At 41.8% G+C, this 20,715-nt stretch overlaps 2 protein-coding genes across 12 annotated transcripts in view; both read right to left on the bottom strand.

Annotated features, from left to right (window-relative positions):
• LOC110561938 (ABC-type organic anion transporter ABCA8A-like) overlaps positions 1-3,389 on the bottom strand; it is a 77,743-nt gene extending 74,354 nt beyond the window's left edge. For 2 of the 7 annotated variants that reach the window (XM_021658531.2, XM_021658532.2), the window contains exon 1: positions 3,172-3,389. In XM_021658531.2, the coding sequence (XP_021514206.2) occupies positions 3,172-3,291 (120 nt within the window). In that variant the 5' untranslated portion in view covers positions 3,292-3,389. Of the gene's footprint in view, positions 1-2,104; positions 2,274-3,120 lie in introns of all 7 variants that reach the window. The other 5 variants (XM_021658535.2, XM_021658534.2, XM_021658536.2 and 2 more) reach the window with 5 other exon arrangements.
• A 3,101-nt stretch (positions 3,390-6,490) lies between these two features.
• Positions 6,491-20,715, bottom strand: part of LOC110539460 (ATP-binding cassette sub-family A member 9) — an 80,310-nt gene continuing 66,085 nt past the window's right edge. For 3 of the 5 annotated variants that reach the window (XM_060386482.1, XM_060386483.1, XM_060386484.1), the window contains 8 exons: positions 15,695-15,855; positions 14,634-14,709; positions 14,467-14,561; positions 12,580-12,699; positions 12,245-12,385; positions 11,491-11,570; positions 8,662-8,717; positions 6,491-8,089 (listed from right to left, as the gene is read on the bottom strand). In XM_060386482.1, the coding sequence (XP_060242465.1) occupies positions 7,991-8,089; positions 8,662-8,717; positions 11,491-11,570; positions 12,245-12,385; positions 12,580-12,699; positions 14,467-14,561; positions 14,634-14,709; positions 15,695-15,855 (828 nt within the window). In that variant the 3' untranslated portion in view covers positions 6,491-7,990. Of the gene's footprint in view, positions 8,090-8,661; positions 8,718-11,490; positions 11,571-12,244; positions 12,386-12,579; positions 12,883-14,424; positions 14,562-14,633; positions 14,710-15,694; positions 15,856-20,715 lie in introns of those variants that run through there. The other 2 variants (XM_060386485.1, XM_060386486.1) reach the window with 2 other exon arrangements.

The following is a 20,715-nucleotide window of genomic DNA, read 5'->3' as shown; positions in this document are numbered from 1 at the left end:
ATAATCTAAAGACAAATGCTGTATGCCATTATGTTATCATAAATATTTTCCAAGAAAAAAAAAGAAGCAATGATGTCACGTGTGTGTGTGTGTGTGTGTGTCTGTCTGTCTGTCTGTCTGTCTGTGGTGTCCATGGGTACCATGGAATTTGTGGACAAACAGATGATCTTGGTGAGGATTAGGACATTATACAGACACAGAGATGTCTCTATAATGATGAATCCGCAAGCTGGCTCGTTAAGTGCGCTTGCTACCTGAGTGTGAACCCTAGGACTCATATGTTGGAAAGAAAGAGCTGATTCCCACAAGTTGTCTCTGACTTCCACATTCATATGATGACATATGGGAGCCTCCCCCCAACCCCCGCCCCAGCCATCCCAATAAATAACTTTTAAAAACCCTTGAGGTCCTCTGATTTAAATGTTAATTGTATTTAAAATACACTTTCACAGCAGCATCTAAAATAGCATTTGATCAAAGAGCTGGGTCCCATAGTAGACACATGAAATTCACTGTCACAGTGTGAGAATTTATAGAGAAGTTTACTCTGGCAGAACATTCCCCAGAAAGAGCAGTTTCATAGCCATTGTTGACTATAACATCTTTCCATACCCCAAACCAAGAAAATCGCACACAAATCCAGTTTGTCAGGCCTTTCTGGAAGCTGCAGATAAAAGAAAATGAAACAGCATAACCCTTCATTAAGCTCATTAAAACGTTAAATTGTGGAAGGCAGGGGCTTGTTTATACTGAATCACACAATCAAATTACTTCAGAGAAAAACGTCAGTTTTCTGGGAAGCATACCAGAGCCGCTGCTTCCACTGTGCTGCTCTATGTGGACCTGTGTCAACTGGTTCTTAATTCCTAGTAATTGGTGGAAGTAACCTTTCACCAACATGTTGCCTAAAACTAGTCCACAAAGTTGTGATGAAATATCACTGTATAGATATGGAATAGATGTTTGCCTGCGTGGTACTCTCATCCCATTCATGAGACAGGTTCAAACAGAGAGCCGTCTATTTTCCAGGGTAAAAGTCCAGGTGAAGAGTCCAGAAGCTAGTCTCATTGAGCAGACGCACAGCAGCCACTCACACTTCCAGAAAAGAAAACATGTGGCAATTAAGGGAGGCCTAGAGGCAAGTCCTAGTGCGAATGGATGGAGAAGAGATATCTCTAGAAAGCCCACGGGCTGACAAACGAAGCGAGGAATGTAGTAGTAGCAAAAAATAAACGTTTTAGGTCAAGGTGTCCAGGAGTCCACAAGAACTGGTCCTGGCAACATGAGCTTTCTCAGAGAGATGGTACAGTTTGAACCAGCCTTTTGCAGTCAGAAGAACTGAGCCTAACTTTCAGCCCCAGAGTTCCTCTGTAAATCAGTCTTGCAACATAAACATCTCCCCTGCTTGTTTTTTCTTCCTTCTCTGATTCGTGGATGCTTGCTAGCTCATGTACAAACAGAAATGAAGGTTTTGCTTCAGCATGAGTGACTATTACTGACTCTCTATGCCAATCAACAAACTGTGTACTACAAACTCCTGCAGACAGCAATGGGTATAACAATTGGAATAATGCCATTGTAATGAAATGGCATGTGTCTCATTATGATTCATTACATCATACCAGCAGACAAAAACATGCAGGTAAGTATCTTACATTAAACAACAACAACTGCAGGTCTGGGGATGGCAGGCTACAATAGATAAAAAAGCATTTCTCTAAATGTCATTCTAAAAAATTCTCAGGGTTATAGAAGGTGGATTGGAAATGCCTGCAAATTATTGTGCAATAAAAACACATGTGCGTATAACTGCAGCTTGACCGCAGATTCACATTCAGATTCACAAGCAGTAAATGCTTCCAGAAGACTTACTTAACATTTCTCATGATCACTAACACATTGCTGGCACATTCCCACATTTTTACTTAAAGCAATAAAGTACGACAATGTCTTTACAAGCAGCTATTCCTTTTCCTGTAGACCACATAAAAACAAAACCCACCGTCCAATAAACATAATTTCTCCCTAGAAATTTGTCTTGAGTAAATGAAGTCTCACTTATAATTATATAATACAAACAAAACAAAAGCAAAGATGAACTTACTTCTGGAATGTCTGAAGAAAGTGTCCTAGAATCTTGGTTTACCCCTGATTCCTTGCTTCCCCGTCTCTGTCACATCTGTGTTGTTCTGATTCTGTTTGCCTAGTTTGGGCATTCTCAGTCAGACTGACTGCTTTTGGAGGAAGATCGTAGTTGTAATTTTCTTGGCCTGCTGAGCATTGTATTCACGTGACTACTCTTGAACAAATCTCTTTCTCTCTCGCTCTTGCTCGCTCGCTCGTTCGCTCTCCCTCTCTCTCTATTTTTCTTGACTTCCAGCCAGTTCCCACAGCTAGCCCTACTTGTTTGACTAATTATAGTGTCACGAAAATCTGTGTTGTGGAGGGAATCCAAATTTGTAAGTTTTCTATGCCCTCCCCCAAAACAAAAAATTGGTAGATTTCAAAAATAAGTAAATAAATAAATAAAATATCATCCTCTAAAGGATAAAAGAGCTCAGAGCTCTGAATTTACTCCACAGTGCTGAGTCAGATAATCTAGTCAGGTTTCAAACAACATAGAAAGCAATACATTGATTTTTTTTTTCTTTTTGTATCATATCTTCCATCCTGTCCACTTTATCAGTTCCTGGTCTTACCAGCATCAGCCAATGAGCTCTAGCTTTGGAATGTGCTCAGCATTATGGATCTCGGGAAATAAGGCTCAGCACAACATTGAGCTATACACAGGAGATTGAAAATCTAAACTAAGGCAACCATAAAATGGCATTTTCTTTTGGTAAAAAAAAAAAAAAGTCACAATTTAATATAGAGTTATTAATGAAGAGAGAAGTTGTAATCCTCTGCCCAGCTAATATTTAGAAAATTCAGTTTAATTTATATAGGTAGAAAAAATGAAAATTAGTTCCCAGGCATCAACACACTTTCAAAATGGCAGTCTACAAAAGATCACTTTTGACTTCGATACTATTCCCTGAATATTCTAAGGTTACACAATGAAATCTGTCAGATTTAAACTTATAAAACAAGCAAATGCCGTTGAATCTCTGAGGTGTTTACCTATTCAGAATTCTGAGATCGTTTCTATATTTCTGGCTGATGTACACTCACAGGCTCTGGGAAGGATTTGCTGCTCCGTAAGGATTCATGTCCACGTTTATGTCCTGATTTTAGCTTCCCTGTCAAGACACTCAAAGAAACAGCTCTTTCTTCTACAACAGCTGCTGTCATCCTTGAAAAACACCTTTATTTCCCTTCCAGAAGGCTGCCGCATTTGCTTTGTCAAAGGTTTTACTCAGTTAGCCCTGCTTTGCGGAGTTTTGTTTTTTTTTTCTTTCAATTTCCCCTCACAGAAATATTTACAGATTATTGTGCAACATGCCACCGGGGCCTCCACTGTTGTGCAAACATGCAAAGAGCCGTGAGCTACAAAATAAAGTGTTATTGCAACAGTTGCACTACAGTATTTTGTAGTAACCATTTTTATACCAATTCACTAATTTATTCTAAACCAGTACTTTTTTTTTACAGATCAACCCAGAGTTCTGAGAGAACAAAAAAAAAAAAAAAAAAAAAAAAAAAAACAAACCCAAAGCTCCCATATTAAGAAAACTTAGAAATATTTTTCTTTTGTTTTGTGTTTGTATAGAGATAAGACTACCAAGCCATTGGCTTGACAAAGACCTTGGTTTAATTCGAAAGTGTCTGGGCAGTTCTCAACCTGCCTAATGCTGTGACCCTTTAATACAGTTCCTTGTGGTATGGTGACCCCAACCATAAGCTCACCTTCATTGCTGCTTCAGAACTGTAATCTGCTACTGTTACGCATCATAATGTAAATATCTGATCGCAGAACATCTGACCCACAACCCTTGTGAAAGAGTCACTGGCTCAGAGGGGTCGTGGCCCACAGGTTGAAAAACACTGTCTTAGCAGCTTATCAGAGCCCTGAAGGAGAAACACTTACTTCAGGTTTTTAACCTGGTCTTTCCTTGGCTTGAATTACTCTTCTGGTCAGTGTCGTCCTAAGTAATTGTTATAATAAACAATGCTAAAACTTCAATTATCTTAATATAAAAAATAAGTTAATATAATAAATATAATAATATAATATAAGTTATATATTTATATATAATTTTATATAAATATATAAATAATCTTATGTATTATATATAACTTTATATATTTATATATAATTATATATTATATAATACATATAATATATATAACTTAATATAATAAAGCAGTTTGTAGAAGTTTGCTTTTCTTCCTTGTTGTTCCTCTCAGCTACTCCACCATAGGATATCTACATTCCTTCTCTCATGACCACCTCATTTTCAAAGACAGACAGAGCATCATTCCCTTCCTCAGAATCTCAGCAACTTCCTTCTTTTCCACTGGTCAGGGGAAGCTCGTTGGCACAGATCACCCTCTCATAATACCAACTGTGTCCTACAGCATAACAGATACTGTGGAAGAATTGCATCCCACAGAAGAAGAGACATCTTTCATGGCTCAATTTAATATTTATTTCTTATTCGCTTTTTTGAATTTTTAATTTTGTTGACAGTTTCATATATTTACAGAAAGAATTTAAGTGGTTTGCAGTTCCTGTTTTCCTCTCATCGCCATGCCTACGCACTCTTACAAAAACCCTCTTTCCAGAAACTGTCCCTCCTGCTTTCATATCTTCTTTAAAGGTGTGATCCACTGAGCGTAATTAAAGATTCTTGCCCAAGTGCAGTGAAAAGTTATTTTCTGGGTTAAGCACAGCTTCACAGTAGCCAGATCACTGAGGAAAACGGTGCCCTCTGCTCCAACCACCACCAACCACCCAGGGAATTGTGGTCCAATGTACTGCAATATTGTTAGGAGCCTTTTCTAAAACAACCAATTTATTCACAGAAATGACCAATAGTAGGAATTCTTAGTGTTCAAAATGTTGGTGATGTTGCCATTATTGTGCTATGCTTTTGAAATGAACATAGCTCTGAAATCCTCTGTGGCTCAGGTCTGTTGTCTTGTTTTCCTTCATAGAACTATGAACTATAAGTCTTTTTTGAAACATTCACACTGTTTTGCTAGCTTTCTTAACCAGGAAAATGTACTGTCAGGATACTGAAATGGTAGATAGCTTTCTTGGTGTTTCACTGAAAAAAAAAAAAAGGGTTCATAGGGCAAATGAACAGAGTCTTAAAGGCCTGGTAGAGAAAAGCTTTGTAATGCAAGAATAATTGCACCACTTGTGCTTTTGGTTTATTGCAAAAAACACTTATTCTAGTACTAACAGGTACAGTGCTTTCACGTGGGTATGTGCTCAAAGGACTAGAAGTCTCACCACAGAAATATTTGTATATCCACACTTACTGCTGCAATGTTCCCAGTAACGAAGAGACAGAACTAGCCTGGTGTTCTAACAACGCATGTGGAAGGAAGATGTGGAAGGGAAAATGTGGTACATAATGTGATGGGATTTTATTCAGTTGTAAAGTAAAACGAAAGTATGACATTTGCAGGAAAAAGGATGCAACTTATGTTATTTGAAGTGTCCCAGACTCAGGCAAATTCCCTTTGTCTGTGCTCATATATAAATCCTAGATTCAGATTTGTGTGAATCAGAATTCACACACATGCACACAAGTGAGGGCGCACACACGGGTAGTATAGATTATGAAATTAGAAAAATGAAAGAGGAAAAGGGGATTTTGGGATTGGCATTCTAGTCTCCTTTATTAGTATAACAAACAGCATGAGCAAAAGTCACTTTAGGAAAAAAGGTTTTATTTTAGCTTACAAGTTACAGTCCTTCTCCCAGGCACGGCAGGAACTCAAGCAGAGATCATGGAGGAATGTTGCTTACTGGTGTGCGTGCCCTGGTTTGCTCAGCTACCATCCAAAGTTCACTTGCCTAACATGGGTACCACTGAGAGTGGGATGGATACCCTTGTATCAACTGACAATCAAGAAAATGCCTGGGGCTGGGGAGATAGCTCGGCCCTAAGAGCACTGGCCCCTCTTCCGGAGGACTTGGGTTCAATTTCTAGACATGGAGGCTCAGCTCTGCTTGTAATTCCAGTCTCTGGGTATTTGTTGCCCTCTTCTGGTCTCCATGGGCATTGCAAACATGTAATGCACAGATACACATGCAAACAAAATATACATACTTTTTTTTTTTAAGTAAAGAAAATGCCTCACAGACATGCCAACAATTCCTCAATTGAGGTTTCCCTTTTCTAAGTAATTATAGTCTGTGTCCAGCTGAGAAAGACTGATGAGGGGAATATAAAAGAAGGCTTTGGATACGTGCTACATAAAGGTAGAAGGGGGCTAGTGGGTGAGAAGATGACCAACAGTGTAATGCAGGGGAGGAAGGGGGGAGGAGCGACGGAGAAGTGTCAACAGAAACAAAGACCATATGAAAACACCGCAATGATGCCAATTATATTTTTATTTTGTTTTTGTTTGTTTGTTTGTTCTGAGTGCAGATGTGTAGACACATGCATGATACCACATGTGGCTGGAGGTCAGAAAACAACCTGGGATGGTTCTCTCCTTCCACAACAGGTATCCAAGGGTTAAACTCAGGTCATCAGGCTTGGCAACAGGTACCTTTCCTTGCTGAGCCACTTTCTTCTGACCCCAACTAAAGTGCATTTAACATATTGATTTGTATCAATTAATTTGTCATTTATAAAGCCAGGTGAATCGGTAGGGGCCAGCATTAATGTCTCCTTTTAAAATTAAAGGCTTGGAGCCTTGGCTCAAGATCTGCCATGAGAATTCTCACGAGTTTAGGGTACTTGATATTCATGTAAACTATGAAAATACAACCCTGGCATCAAGGTAAATTTTTTCACATAACTGCCTGTAAATGTTTGGTGAATTACTAACAATAACAGCAGTAACAACAGAAATCTCATAGATAAGGGTTCAGGGTAATTGTACTGATGTTGCAGTAACTAGGCTGTAGAGCTCACAGACTTGGTAAGTAAAGGCTTGCAAAACTAGTCCTTTAACCTAAGAGCACACCTTTTGCATCATTTTTTAAAAGTCAAGATTTCAGAAATATACAGCCCATCATTTAATGATTGCGTGTGTTTACCCCAACAAGTGTAAAGTTGCTTTTGTAGTCACAACGGACAAAACATTTCTCTGTAGCCCAAAGTCTGCAAACTGTCAGAAAAGAAGACCCAATGGATGAGGAACAGGTCAGAGTGAGTTACAAAAAGCAAACACTGTGCTGTTGGGAAAGCCATCGATTCTCTTCTCCCTGAAGTCAACATTGTTTACATTATACCTTCCCCAGACCAGAAGGAAAGAAAATAGGTAATGTTTTGAAATTCAGGGGAAGATCAATCAGTCTCTGGAGCTCAGAAACATCGATACTATTATCAATGGACTTTAAAACTCCATACTGTGTGAAACGTGCCTTGGTTAAGGGCACTCTGGCTGTGTGTTCTAGCCTGTTCTCCCTTTGGCCATTACTTAAAAATTCTGACACGAGAGGACAGGAACTCCACAAGGAGAGCAACAGAACAAGAAAATTTGAACACAGGGAACTTCCCAGAGACTCATACTCCAACCAAGGACTATTCATGGAGATAACCTAGAACCCTGACAATGCAGCCATTCTGATGAGAACTGATAGGCTAAGATCAGAAAGAAGGAGAGGAGGACCCCCCCATCAGTGGACTTGGGGAGGGGCATGCATGCAGAAAGGGGGGGAGGGTGGGACCGGGAGGGGAGGAGGGAGGGGTTTATGGGGGGGATACAAAATGAATAAAGTGTAATTAATAAAAGTTAAATAAAAAAAATTCTGGCACGAGCTTTGGAAGTACTTAGTGCCGCATCTGAGATGAGAAAGGCACATCGATGCTATTATAAATACTGTCTTTAAACAAGCTTGAAGAGAAAGGGAATGCTTAGAAAGTTAAGGCTCTTCCTGTGGGAGGAGCTTCCACTTCACTGAGGAATCTAGTTCCTCCTCAAAATCACCCAGCTCCTGCTCCTTGGAGAGCTCCAGGAAGACCTGGGAGAGAAAACACATAAAGAAAGAAATGAGAGGCATAGCATACTCCTTCAATAGCTGCAAATGATGCAAAGGTGTGTGTGTGTGTGTGTGTATTCCCTTTTCTAAGTAATTCTAGTCTTTGTCCAGCTGAGAAAGACTGATGAGGGGAACATAAAAGAAGGCTTAGGAAATATATATATATCCTAAGCTTATTTGCTTTTTTTTTTTTTTGCATGTGTATTCATCTCCATATGTGCGTTGGTACATGTGTATACAGGTATCTGTGGAAGCCTGAAGTTAGTGTCAGGTGTCCTCGTCAGTTTCTGTCCAGACTTTATTTACAGAGGGATGGGCACTGATGAATTGAATCTAGAGCTCTCCAGCCAGCATTCTCTGATTAAGGATTCTACCTCTGTTTCCACTCTGTTAGAACTACAGGAGTCAGCTATGCCTACTTGGTTTTTATGTTGATCCTAGGGATTCAAACTATGGCCCTTAAACAAGTTCAGAAAGTGCTTTATTCACTGAGCCATCTCCCCAGCTCTAACCTTGCTCTTTGGGATGATTTGCAATGGCTTGAAATGACCCACCTGCTCCAGAGTGGACTGTGAGAGGCTGTATTCTTCCAATTCAAAGTTCTCTTTCACTGTGTAAGGAGGAATGGCCATTAGGGATGCATACCTTTTTATTCAAGGACTTTTACCAATTTATGTACAAAGAAACAATGCACACTAATAATAAAAATATGTGATAATAACTATTTTTGAGTTAACTACTGGAAAGTAAATACACCATTTGGTCTTATAAAAAGATAGAAATGCTGTTCTTTTTCCTTAGAGTCTTGGCAAAGACACTAGAAAATGGAAAAGAAGAATAAGGAATTCCAGAACACCAATATGAGAACATGGTTCTCCTTGAACTGGAACTCTCCCATGTGCCTCCTATATCTGTCCTTCTTCTTTCTGCTGCAGAATCTGGTGTTAAGCAGTGTGTCCCAGTGTGTTTTCAATGGAAGGGAGAAAAAAAAATAAAAAGGGATCATGATGTTTATTTTTTCATTCTCTTCCTGACCTTGAGTCTCTTGACTGGTGGCCACTATTTTTTCTCAGAGTAATAAATTTTACACCGTCCTGCTTCAGGCTGTGTCTGTCTGTCTCTTTGGCTCTAACAACAAATGGCAGCCATTGTGCTTATCTATAGTCTCACGATGATGTATTGTGTTGCTATATAATAATTCCAGATGTGGTGACTACAATGCCCATGATCAACCATGATGATGTCTTCCCTCTTCCCCTTTCTCAGTTTATAAGACAAGGCAGGAACATAGTAAGAAGAGAGATTAAATAAAACCTTGCAACCTTCCTGGGTATTGGCAAGTGTGACCTGAGAGAGGAAAGACCCTAGAGTTGTACTGGAGTTGGCAGTACTCACACTTGATCTGCTGGTATAAGAGAATGAATTCCATGTTTGTGGAACATGGAATTAGATGTGGAAAATGCATTGTTCTTGAAAACTTCTGAGCCTAGTTCCTTCAATAAGTGTACTGAAGCTGAGAACATAATGGCGTCTAGTGACACTTGAGGAAATGTTAAACTACATGCCTACATTTGGCAATTTGTATCATCTTCCATAATGAGGTAGAAAGTTGGCATTAAAAATTGTTTAAAAATCGCCCAAAGTAAGAACCTCAGTGTTATCAAAGTAAATACAAGAGAAAATAAATAAAGCATTTAGAAAAGAATATTAATGAAAGCATAAAAATCTGAAGGCTTTTAAAGAAAGCCTTTACAGTATTCCAGGGAGGCAGCCTTTCTGGAACAGCAATCCTGTTAATATTTATCTAATACAAAATACATCCTGTTTATGAGAATTCTGTGGACTCCTCATCAGAATGCTGCAAACCTAGCAACCAGGCCAGAAGTAGCCATACTGAAAAACAGTCTATAGGGCGAGAGTATACAGTAACATAAGAAAAGAAAAACATGGAGGGTGACCCTAACTATGTATCAAGAAGAAAACACAAGCTGAGAAGTGTAAGTCTTCAACAGGAAGCAGTTGGCAAAATCGAAATCACAGCACAGGAAGAGGCATGAGAAGCAGAACTGCAGTGTGAATCTGAAATGTCCTTCAGACATGCTTCTTGATGCTGTGATGGACTACAATTGTCTGACACCAGGAGCCAAATCAGCCTTTCCACTCATAAATTGTTTCTGATATGTATGTGACCACAACAACCCAGAGGCAATATGGAAATTGGTGCCAGAAGTAGGGTTATTTCTGTGATTAAACATGACCATTTGGTCCTCAGACTTTAGACATCAGTTTATGGAAGGAATGTGGAAAGGTTTGGGGAGAGGGCTAGAAAACACTCTGGAATTCTATAGGCAGAGCTTATGGGAAGACCCTTCTGGTGGAAGACCTTGATGACAGCAGACACACAACTGGGAAACCCTGTATTCGTGAGGTCTCAGATGTGAACAAACACTCCACTGGGAGTTAGCCTAGGGGTCACTTGTGTGACTTCTGGGAAAGACTTCCTGGGAATTTGAGTGAGACTAAATTCAGAGTAATAGACTTATTAGTTGGGTGTAGAAGTTTTTGAGACAAAGCAGCATTCAGAATACAGTATAACTATTGTTTGCTGCCTTTACCCAATTTTACAATGAGAGACAGGACTCATTTGCAGCGTGAAAGTTTTGCATGCATTCTTAATGCAACTGGGGCTTGTACCAAGGTTCCTGGGAAAAGTGTAGGAGGCCAGGCAATGTGTAGTAGGGTCAGAGTCCTGGGAAGACCATGCATAGAGCTTAGAAGTGTGACACCTACATTGTGGTAAAGGCTTTAGTATGCTGCAGAAGACAGAGATGAAAAACATCTACCAAAGAAGGCTGCAGATAGTGAGTAGAACAGGGCCAAGAAGGTGGTCGACTGTGCTACAAATGGCAGGCTCATAGGGAGGAGGCAGTCACCTCATGCCAAAACATGCTTTGGATGTCTGACATTTAGCTACAGGAACAATGTGGCTTACTGTGTGTTCTGGTCTTGCTTTTATGTGGTGTCTGCTTGCTGTCCTTCTGTTACTCACCTTTAAATAGGGATATTTTCTCTGAGCCACTATCTATTGGAAGCAGATGGCCTTCATTTTATTTTACTAGGGCTTGCAATTCAGAGTTTGCCTAGAGTCTCACGAAAGACTTTCACACAGTATCGGGACTTTTAAGGATGATGGGGACTTTCAAAGTTAGACCAAATGCGTTTTGCATTATGAGATGGAGACGTCAAATCACTGCTTGTTGAGAAGCACTGAGTTATATGTCTTAGCAGTTTAATAATTGTGTATTATAAACATTCCCTTTTTAATTTTAAAGCTGGTTTAGACTTTTATGATTTGGGGGCATTATTTATGAGCATTCACTTACGTCTCTCCAATTTGAAGAAAGCCTGTGATAAAGGTCGTACATCATCAACGGGCAGCTTATAGACCATCAGAGAGGAGTATCTGTGACGAGAAGGAGTATGAACACTGGGTTTCACAGTTGCCACCTCTGATGCATGCGTGTCTGAATACAAGCAACCATCCTGTCAACTATCTGCATAAATGTTCCTCTTATGACTTGGAGATGACTGTAGTTCAAGTGCTCTCTGATCAACAAGAAGTCAGTGTTCGAGGAGGAAGAGTGGGGCACAGGGGAAGAAATCAGCAGTGTGATGTCTTAAGAAGCGCAGGAACAAGACTGTTTGTCTGCCTTAGGAAGACAAGAATGTCTAAGCACAAACTGCCAGTTATTTGGTATTAACTAATCTACCTGAGCCTCAAGCACCATGTCTAATACAAATGCTGAGAGATGCCCTTGATGGAATCCCAATGGATGTCTAGTACCACCACTGAGTTCTATCAGGGCATCTCCTTTAAAATGCTGGTTTGACCCTCTGGTAAGGCCCATTGAGATAGTATAAGCACAAACCTCGAATAGTCGCATTTAAGAGCCCAACAAATGCTAATTCCCTCACAAGAGCCAGCCTCCAGCGAGAAACGTGTTGTCTTAGTTTGCCCTTGGAGGTACTCACATTTATTGAAGTTTAAAACAATGAGCAGATAGAACTGTCATTTCTCATTATTCTAAAACAAAATACCACCAAAAATAAAGACTAAAGTAATAACATATGCACCACCTTTCCTGCCGGGCAGCCTGGGGGAAAAGCCTCATGATCTCGGTGTTGAGTGGCTCCACCTGCGAGGGGTTCTTCACCTTCATTTCCAGCAGGTAATCTTTGCCAAATCTGCTTTTCAGGTGTTGGATAGAACCAATACACCTGGAGAGAGATAGGAGAAGGCAAAAGTCAAGCAAGGCAAGAAAGCTATCTCCGACTAGTATGATTCAGCGTCTGGGTGCTAGGGGCAGGGCCAGGCAGAGGGTGCACAGATTCTCCAGCTTCTTACAGTGGGCGGTGTTCTTCTATCACACAAGGCAATCTGCGAGTCAAGGGCAGGCCTGGAAGGTACTCACCTCAGCCTTCCAGACACCATGATGGCCACGCGGTCACACACAGCCTCCGCCTCTGCCATGTAATGAGTGGTCAGGAGGGCACCCCTCTCTGTGTTGGTAAAGGTGGCCCGGATCGCCTGCCTAGAGTTAGGTCAAGGAGAATTTGTGGGATCCATCAAGATTCCATAAGTGGGGTCTCTCAGCATTTGTATTAGTCACGGTGCTTGAGGCCCAGGTAGATTACTTAATACCAAATAGGTCAAGGTGTCATCGAAACCACTTAAAGATATTTCCATTAGCATACATATGGAACAAGAAGTGCATCTAGGAGAAACCGAAACCAAGACATTTCTGTGGGACAAATAAATAACCAAACTTTCGGTTGCAGCATGTAATTTAGAAATGGTTTGAGGCTGGACATGGAGGTTGATGCTGGGAGAAAGGCTGCTCTCTCACAAGTGCTGAGCATCAGAATTAAGGAGGAGACAGGAGAGAGAAAGTGAGGACTTACTAGAACATGTGACAGTGATAACACATACTGCAAAGGCAAACTATGACTGATTTTAGAAATTCCATAAGATAATTAACATACTAAGGACTTGGGTTTTTTTTTTTTTCTTTTTTTTTTTTTTTTCAATGCAGTTTATTCAGGAACATTGAACAATTCTCAGACCCCGGGGAAAGCCAGCCCACAGCTTAAATAGCCTCTGGGTAGCCAACCCCAGCATGCCACGTGGGCAATGCAGATAGGTCCACATACATGGAAGCAAGCCAGATCCTCAGCCTTAGCCAAATGTGGAGTTGTTCCTGACAGAGAGCACTCACCATCGGGAAGGTGGAAAGCGGAAACCAGCTCCATCTTTAAGGCCTAGCATTCCGCAGCTCTTTACAGTTCCCCCTTTTTGTTTTAGACGCATCAGGCAAGAGTAGAGGTCTGATCTCTGATATTAGAAATAAATTGGGACTTTGTACAGATGTTCATTTAGGTGTCATCCACCCAAAGAGCATCGGACCCGTCCGATACCTTTTTCTCAGAGGCGGGACCTGGGGCATCAACCCGCATGCAATCAGACATGCTCTTCTCTGGGTCCAAAGCGGCTGACCCTGAGTGCAGTGCTTAGCCTCGCATCCTGAGCGTATCATTTTAGCTTTTTATGATATCCAACCATGCTTGGGGAGAATGTCTTGCTTCAATGGCTGTAAAGGCCTGAATGATCATGGCTGCATCACATTGCTGTGAGACTCCACAGTAAATTCTACCGGAGTGGACGCAGGACTAGCCACAGGATTATCAACATGGATTGCTGCAGCCATGAATCATCTGAAGGAATGGGCGGGCATGGGAGTGTTAGCAGGCCTTCTGGTGTTGGTCTCCTTGGTTTGCCTGTGGTATATATGCAAGATTAGGGACTTGGGGTTTTTATTTTAGTGTCCATGACTATGTTATCACTATTTCAGAAGGATCTGAAATTTAATAATTGTTTGAGTGGACTAACTATGTGCCCTATGCATACTCAGAAGGTCTAAGAGGAGAACAAAATTCTTACAATGGGTGCTAGAGGAAAGGCATGTCTTTTGTTTTGTATTACAGGTGTTGATCCAAATATGAAATTACATACATTTTTCTGTTCATTTTGCTTTTCCTGGTAATGGATGAATGTCTATGTTTTTAAGTAAACTACATTGAAAATGGGTTTTTACAAGATCCACAAATCTTCAGAGTGAGATGCAAGCATCCTCCCTTGGGCCCTCCTTGGCTTCTTCGGGTCTGTAGATTGTAGCATGTTTATCCTGCACTTTATGGCTAATCTCCACTTATAAGTGAGGACATACCATGCGTGTCTTTCTGGGTCTGGGTTACCTCACAAGATCCATAAATCCACACAAGTGTTGCTCCTGAGAGCTCACCACATTTGTTGCTGCCCTTCAGGGTCCATCCCGGTTGACGGTTCATCCAGAAGCACCACAGATGGGTTCCCCAGGATGCTCAGCACAAAACAAAGCTGAAACAAGAGGGACAACCTGTCTGTCATCAGCCTGTGAGATGCAGAATGGGTACCGGGCCCTGTACGTACCTTTCTCTTCACACCCTCTGATAGGGTCTTCACAAGAGCCTTCAACTGGTCCTCCAGTTTGAGTGCTTTCACCAACCTGAGAAAAACAATGAGTCAATCTTTATCAGGTGTGAGCAGGAGGGAACGAGGCAAGCAAATTGGAACAATACCATAGCAGTGACAGTTTTAAAAGTCATCAGAGTGGTCACACCTTTAATACCCCCTAGGTTACTGCTGCTGTTTAGACAGTTTATTCACCAAGGATTCATGCACTTATCCTGAGGTGGTAAGGAGACAGTGTGAGCTCTTAAAAGCTGTAGACATTAGGAGAAAGTTTTTAGAGCAGCTGTTCTCAACCTGTGGGTCATGACCCTTATGGAGGTTGAATATAGGATATTTACATTATGAGTCATAACAGTAGGAAAATTACAGTATGAAGTAGCAACAAAATAATTTTATGGTTGGGGTCACTACAACCTGATGAACTATATTAAGGGTTACAGCACTAGGAAGGTTGAGAACCACTGCCCTAGGGCAGCAACGCTGTGTTTCCAGAAAGGATTATATCTCTCTAGTTTTCTGTCTGGTCCCATCATCTCTCTCCCTCGTCACAATCCTACAGTGACATCATTGCTGTTTGGTCATCATCAGACGCTAGACCAAAGGCTGACATCTTGAACTTTCACCTCCAAGACTGAGTTAAATAAATAAATTCGTTTTTCTCCAAATGTACCTGGACTAGTGAATTTCATTAGACTGACACAACACTGGATAATACTGATATTTCAGAGCCCCTTGTGACCATCATGCCCTAATGCTCAGTATTCTTCCCAGGTCTCCCCACCATGGTGGACTCATCCTCCTGGCAGATAAAGCCAGTAAATATTACAACAAAATAGATAGAAAGAAGAATCCATAAACTTTTCTCTCTAGGCTTAAAGTAAAAGAAAACAATAGTGAACTGGGTTCCAGGTAGATGATTCTCCCACAAGCAAGGGTTCACTTGTCTTTAGATCTGTGTGAACACCATTAATAAGTTACCACCCTCCTGAGTAGGAAATGAGTATAGTCCCTCCACGTACCGTGTAATGGTGACCAATGCATCCTTTTTCTTCAGCCCCTTCACAGCAGCGTACACCTCCAGGTGTTCCTTCACCGTCAGGATGGGCCACAGCACGTTCTCCTGAGGGCAGTACCCCAGGAAGCCAAGGGAGTCCCCTTCACCACTCCCTTTCACAAGTACCTACACACACAAAAAAAATAATATATATATATGTACATATATATATATATTAATTCTGTTCAAAGTTGCGTGTGCATGTAAGTGGTGCTTAATAATGTTCTCCTCATGTGTGTGGGTGCTAAGAGCTAAGAGAATAACAGTAAAAACACAATTATAGAACAAGACCATGTCATGATGACAACAGCAGTTGACGTGCTAAACTAGCTAGGGGAAATTCCACCTGGCTCCAGACTCCAGATAAAGAGCTACAGCTTGTCCATGGCTGCTGAGAGAGGAAGGATCTATTTCCTCCAGAGATGACCTACTGCATAGGTTGTCTGAACCTAAGCGGTCTGGACACATGTTCATATGAACAATGCTAAACAGACTCAGCAATGATAATTAAAGAAGAGACCATGAGTTTGGGAGGTAGGGGGAGAACACTGGAGAAGTTGAGGAGATAGGGGAAGGGGCAGAAATGATGTACATGCAGTGCCCATGTATGAAGTTCATGCAGAAATCATTAAATGTTTAAAGATTTAGGTAATTATTTAGCTCTGGGAAAATGATCATGCTCTCAACAACTGAAAAAGCAAATATTCCACATTATTATATTTTAACATTATAGTTTAGAGTTTTCAGCTAAGTCCACCACCACAGTTCAAGTGAAGATTTCTTAGTTGGTGGGCTAGTTAGTCCTTGAATTTTCTCATTGATCCGAACACCCAGAGCAATGGGTACTTGTTAAGCATTCTGTTTCCCCAATAGGTCAGTGGCTTTCAGTAAAGAGCAATCCTCCTCTCAGGATACATCTCACAGTATCTGGAGACGCACATATTTGCTTGTCAAAACTGTGCTCCTATCTGTGGTGGAAAGGGTACTACTGGCATCTAGTGGGTAAAAGCCATAGAGGCTGTTAAATAGCCTATTATACACAGCATTTGTTCAACCCACAAGCTGAGTAACCCTAAAGTGATTTATAAAGTAAAAGTCCCTTAGCAATATATCTACCTCATGAAAACCAATAAAACGATAATATTTATTATTTTTTGGGGATCGGCCCTGTGCTGTATATAACAGCTAATGTGTACTCAGTGATCCTATGTTCTGGAATCTGGAACCTAAGCATTTGATCTTATTTGTTTATCCATAAAAAAATTCCTACAGTTAGCTGTGTCCCTATTAGATATGTGAACCTAATTCATTTGTGGGTTAAAAATTTTGCAAATATCACAGAAGGTTCATTTGGGACCTGAAACTAGGATCAACTTTTAGAACCTAAGCGTTTGACTTTGATCCTCTGTTATTATCTCTCTCTGGTACAAAAGAGAAGGGGAGGAGTTAACTCTGCCTTGCAGAACTTTCATTCTAGAGAGAAAATGGAAAACAATAAGCTGAGACATAAGTGGACTGGTTACAGCCTCCGCTTAATGCTTTCGTGAAAATATATGCATCTAACATATAAATTAATCAAGTGAATAGTACAGGCAATAAATGGCCCTTTGAGCAAGTGAAACTTAGGGTGATCCTAAGGAGATAGCCAAGCACCGGGAGATCATTCTATCTACTGGGAGATCAAGCCCGCATACCCTACAGTGAGAAGATCAAGGGCCAATACAGGAGGCAGAAAGAGAGAAAGGCAGTTGCCACAGCACATATTATGCTAGACCCTGGTAGAGTTTGGACCACCTGTGGTAAGGGTTTGTAACCAGGAGGATGACATGCTTTCATTTGTATTTTTAAAGGACTGCTCCAGTCACTGCATCAGTTAGGAATGGAAACAAAAAGACAATTAATGAAACCAAGGGTCACGCATGGAGAGGACCTAATACCCGTGCTCAGATATAGCTCATAGGCAACTCAGTCTCCAAGTGGGTTCCCTAGTAAGAGGAGCAGGGCCTGTCTCTGACATGAACTCAGTGGCTGGCTCTTTGATCACCTCCCCCTGAGGGGAGTGCAGTCTTGCCAGGCCACAGAGGAAGACAACACAGCCAATTCTGATGAGACCTGATAGATTAGGGTCAGAGGGAAGGGGAGAAGGACCTCCCCTATCAGTGGACTTTGGAAGGGACATAGAGGGGAGGGAGGAGGGAGGGTGCAACTGGGAGGAGACAAGGGAGGGGGCTACAACCAAGATACAAAGTGAATAAACTGGGGGGGCGGAGCCAAGATGGCGACTAGCACACACAGTTTCTGAGCAGTGGGATACCTGATCTTATGAGTTGGAGAATGGAAGGACCCCCAACCCAGGAAAACCACAGCGAGGCTTTCTGAACACCAGAGAACATCGCAGGAGGTGAAAACTTTGGCCTCCGGTCACCCGGAGACTTGCTTGGGGAGGGAGAGAAAAGATCCTTTGTCCTTGCTGCACTCCCTTCCCCCAGACCTCCTTCCTCCTCGGCACAGCGGCACAGCGGACTCATCTTTCTCAGCGCAGACCTAACTGCCTGGGGTATACAACCGCTGAGACGGAGCCCCAACCACTTTAGCGGCAGACAAAAGCCAGCAGTACGTACCCCGGAGTCCCAGATTCGCGCAGCGGCTGCACCATCCTCCCAGGGCGCGAATCTGCTAGACACCATACTAGCTCCGCAGGATCGCCATCACTGACTTACGACCCGCCCAATCCCACAGTGACAGAGAATACGCTATATACTCACCGAAACCAGGCAGAAACGTCATACAACCTGGACACACCAGGTACTGGGCCTCCCAAGCTTGGAGAGCACAACGAAGAGATCCCAGGACTTCCCAGAAAGCATTGGGACTAGCAAGCCAGTCTCCAGTTACAGCAGGACGTGGCAGCGGAGCAGTACTGAACTGGCGGGGCACCACAGCCCTCCAGTTTAAGACTAACCAGGGCCAAACCAGAGAACAGAGAGCCTGATTACCCCATCCCTGCTGAAGTGACCACCCTGAAATCTCCAGCTGCAGCAAGACCTCAGAACCTGGCAGTGACAGCAGCACAGAACTGGCGGAACACATCAAAGAAGCAGGGCCAAACCAGAGAGCAGAGAGCCCCGGATACCACGATCTCGGCCAAGAGACCTGCCTGTAAGTGAGTGCACCCTTGAGAATCTGCAGTTCCCCAGATCCTGGGTCCTTCTAAATCAGAAGCCAGGCATCGAACCCCCCTCCCACCCACATACCCACTTTGGGAAACAGAGGGGCACTAGGGACATTGAAGTTCCTGCCCTGTGGGCCTGATTGAGGAGCTAAGACAGTTAATACCAGAAATTGCGCTGCGATCATCATTAGCGCCTGCGACATATACAGTACAGAGTCCCTCCCACACACTCAAGGGTTCAACATTAGCCATCACTCTGTCCCTCGAGAAACTCATCCACGCACACTTACACACACAGACACACACGCGCGCGCGCGCGCGCGCGCGCACACACACACACACACACACGCTTGCATTTGCCCCGTTTGCGCCTGCGTACTTTCCTCCCACAGGTACAGCTAGTCCTCAGCACACGCTGAGAGTGCTCAGCTTCCTGAAGAACTCTCCAGACACCAGAGAGAGACAGCACCAGTCTGATCTGCAGAATCCAAAAACAAACAGGGAAGGTTTCAGATAAGCCAATGGCCAGAGGTAGGCGAAAGAACACTTCCAACATAAATCAGGACATCATGACTTCACCAGCAAACCCCAAAATCGATGGATACACCAATTCAGCAGAAGCACAGTAAAATGATTTTAAAGCCATGCTTGCCCAATTATTTGAGGCTCATAAGGAGGAAATGAACAAGTCTTTCAAAGAGATGGCCAGTCAATTGGAGGCAAAGAAAGAAGAAATAGACAATATCCTTAAAGAAACACAGGCAAACATAGCCAAACAAATAGATACACAAGTAGAGGAAAAATTAGTGGCATATAAGAAGGAAATGAAAAAAGAAATAGAGGCCATCGTAGAGAGACAGGAATCCAAATTCAAACACATGAAAGAAATGGTGCAAGGCATGAAAACAGAATTAGAATCAATAAAGAAAACACAAAATGAGAAAACCCTTGAGCTGGAGAACTTGGAGAAAAGATCAGGAACCACAAAAGTAAGCATCACCAACAGAATACAAGAGATGGAAGAGAGAATCTCTGGAGCTGAAGACACACTTGCAGAAATGGATACTTCTCTCAAAGAAAAAGTAAAATCAGAAAAGTTCCAATCACAAAATATCCAAGAAATCAAGGATGCTATGAAAAGACAAAATCTAAGAATAATAGGAATTCACGAAAAAGAAGACTCCAGACTCCAAGGTCCAGAAAATATTTTCAAGAAAATCATAGAAGAAAATTTTCCCAACTTAAAGAAAGAGATGTCCATAAATATACAAGAGGCCTACAGAACTCCAAATAGACTAGACCAGAAAAGAAACACATCACGTCACATCATAGTCAAAACACTAAATCTACAGAACAAAGAAAAGATATTAAAAGCAGCAAGGGAAAAAGGCCAAGTAACATATGAAGGTAGACCTATCAGAATCACGCCGGACTTCTCATCAGAAACTATGAAAGCCAGAAGGGCCTGGGCAAGTATCATGGAGACTCTAAGAGATCACAAATGTCAACCCAGACTACTATACCCTGCAAAGCTTTCAATCAACATAGATGGAGAAAACAAAATATTCCATGACAAAACTAAATTTATACAATATCTACACAGCAAACCATCCCTACAGAAGATACTAGAAGGAAAACTCCAATCCAATGAAAACAAATTCACCCAAGAAAACAGGGCATACAGATAATATCCCAACAAAAATGAAAAGAAAACAAGCAATGAATCAGGGTTAGATCATCGACTCCATTACAAAAGGAACTAACATGCATTGGTCACTATTATCTATCAATATCAATGGACTCAACTCACCAAT

Source organism: Meriones unguiculatus, chromosome 7, assembly GCF_030254825.1.
Source record: "Meriones unguiculatus strain TT.TT164.6M chromosome 7, Bangor_MerUng_6.1, whole genome shotgun sequence".
Lineage (NCBI taxonomy): Eukaryota > Metazoa > Chordata > Mammalia > Rodentia > Muridae > Meriones > Meriones unguiculatus.
The sequence above is the reverse complement of the archived record's forward strand: the minus strand, read 5'-3'. Positions and strand labels throughout refer to the sequence as shown.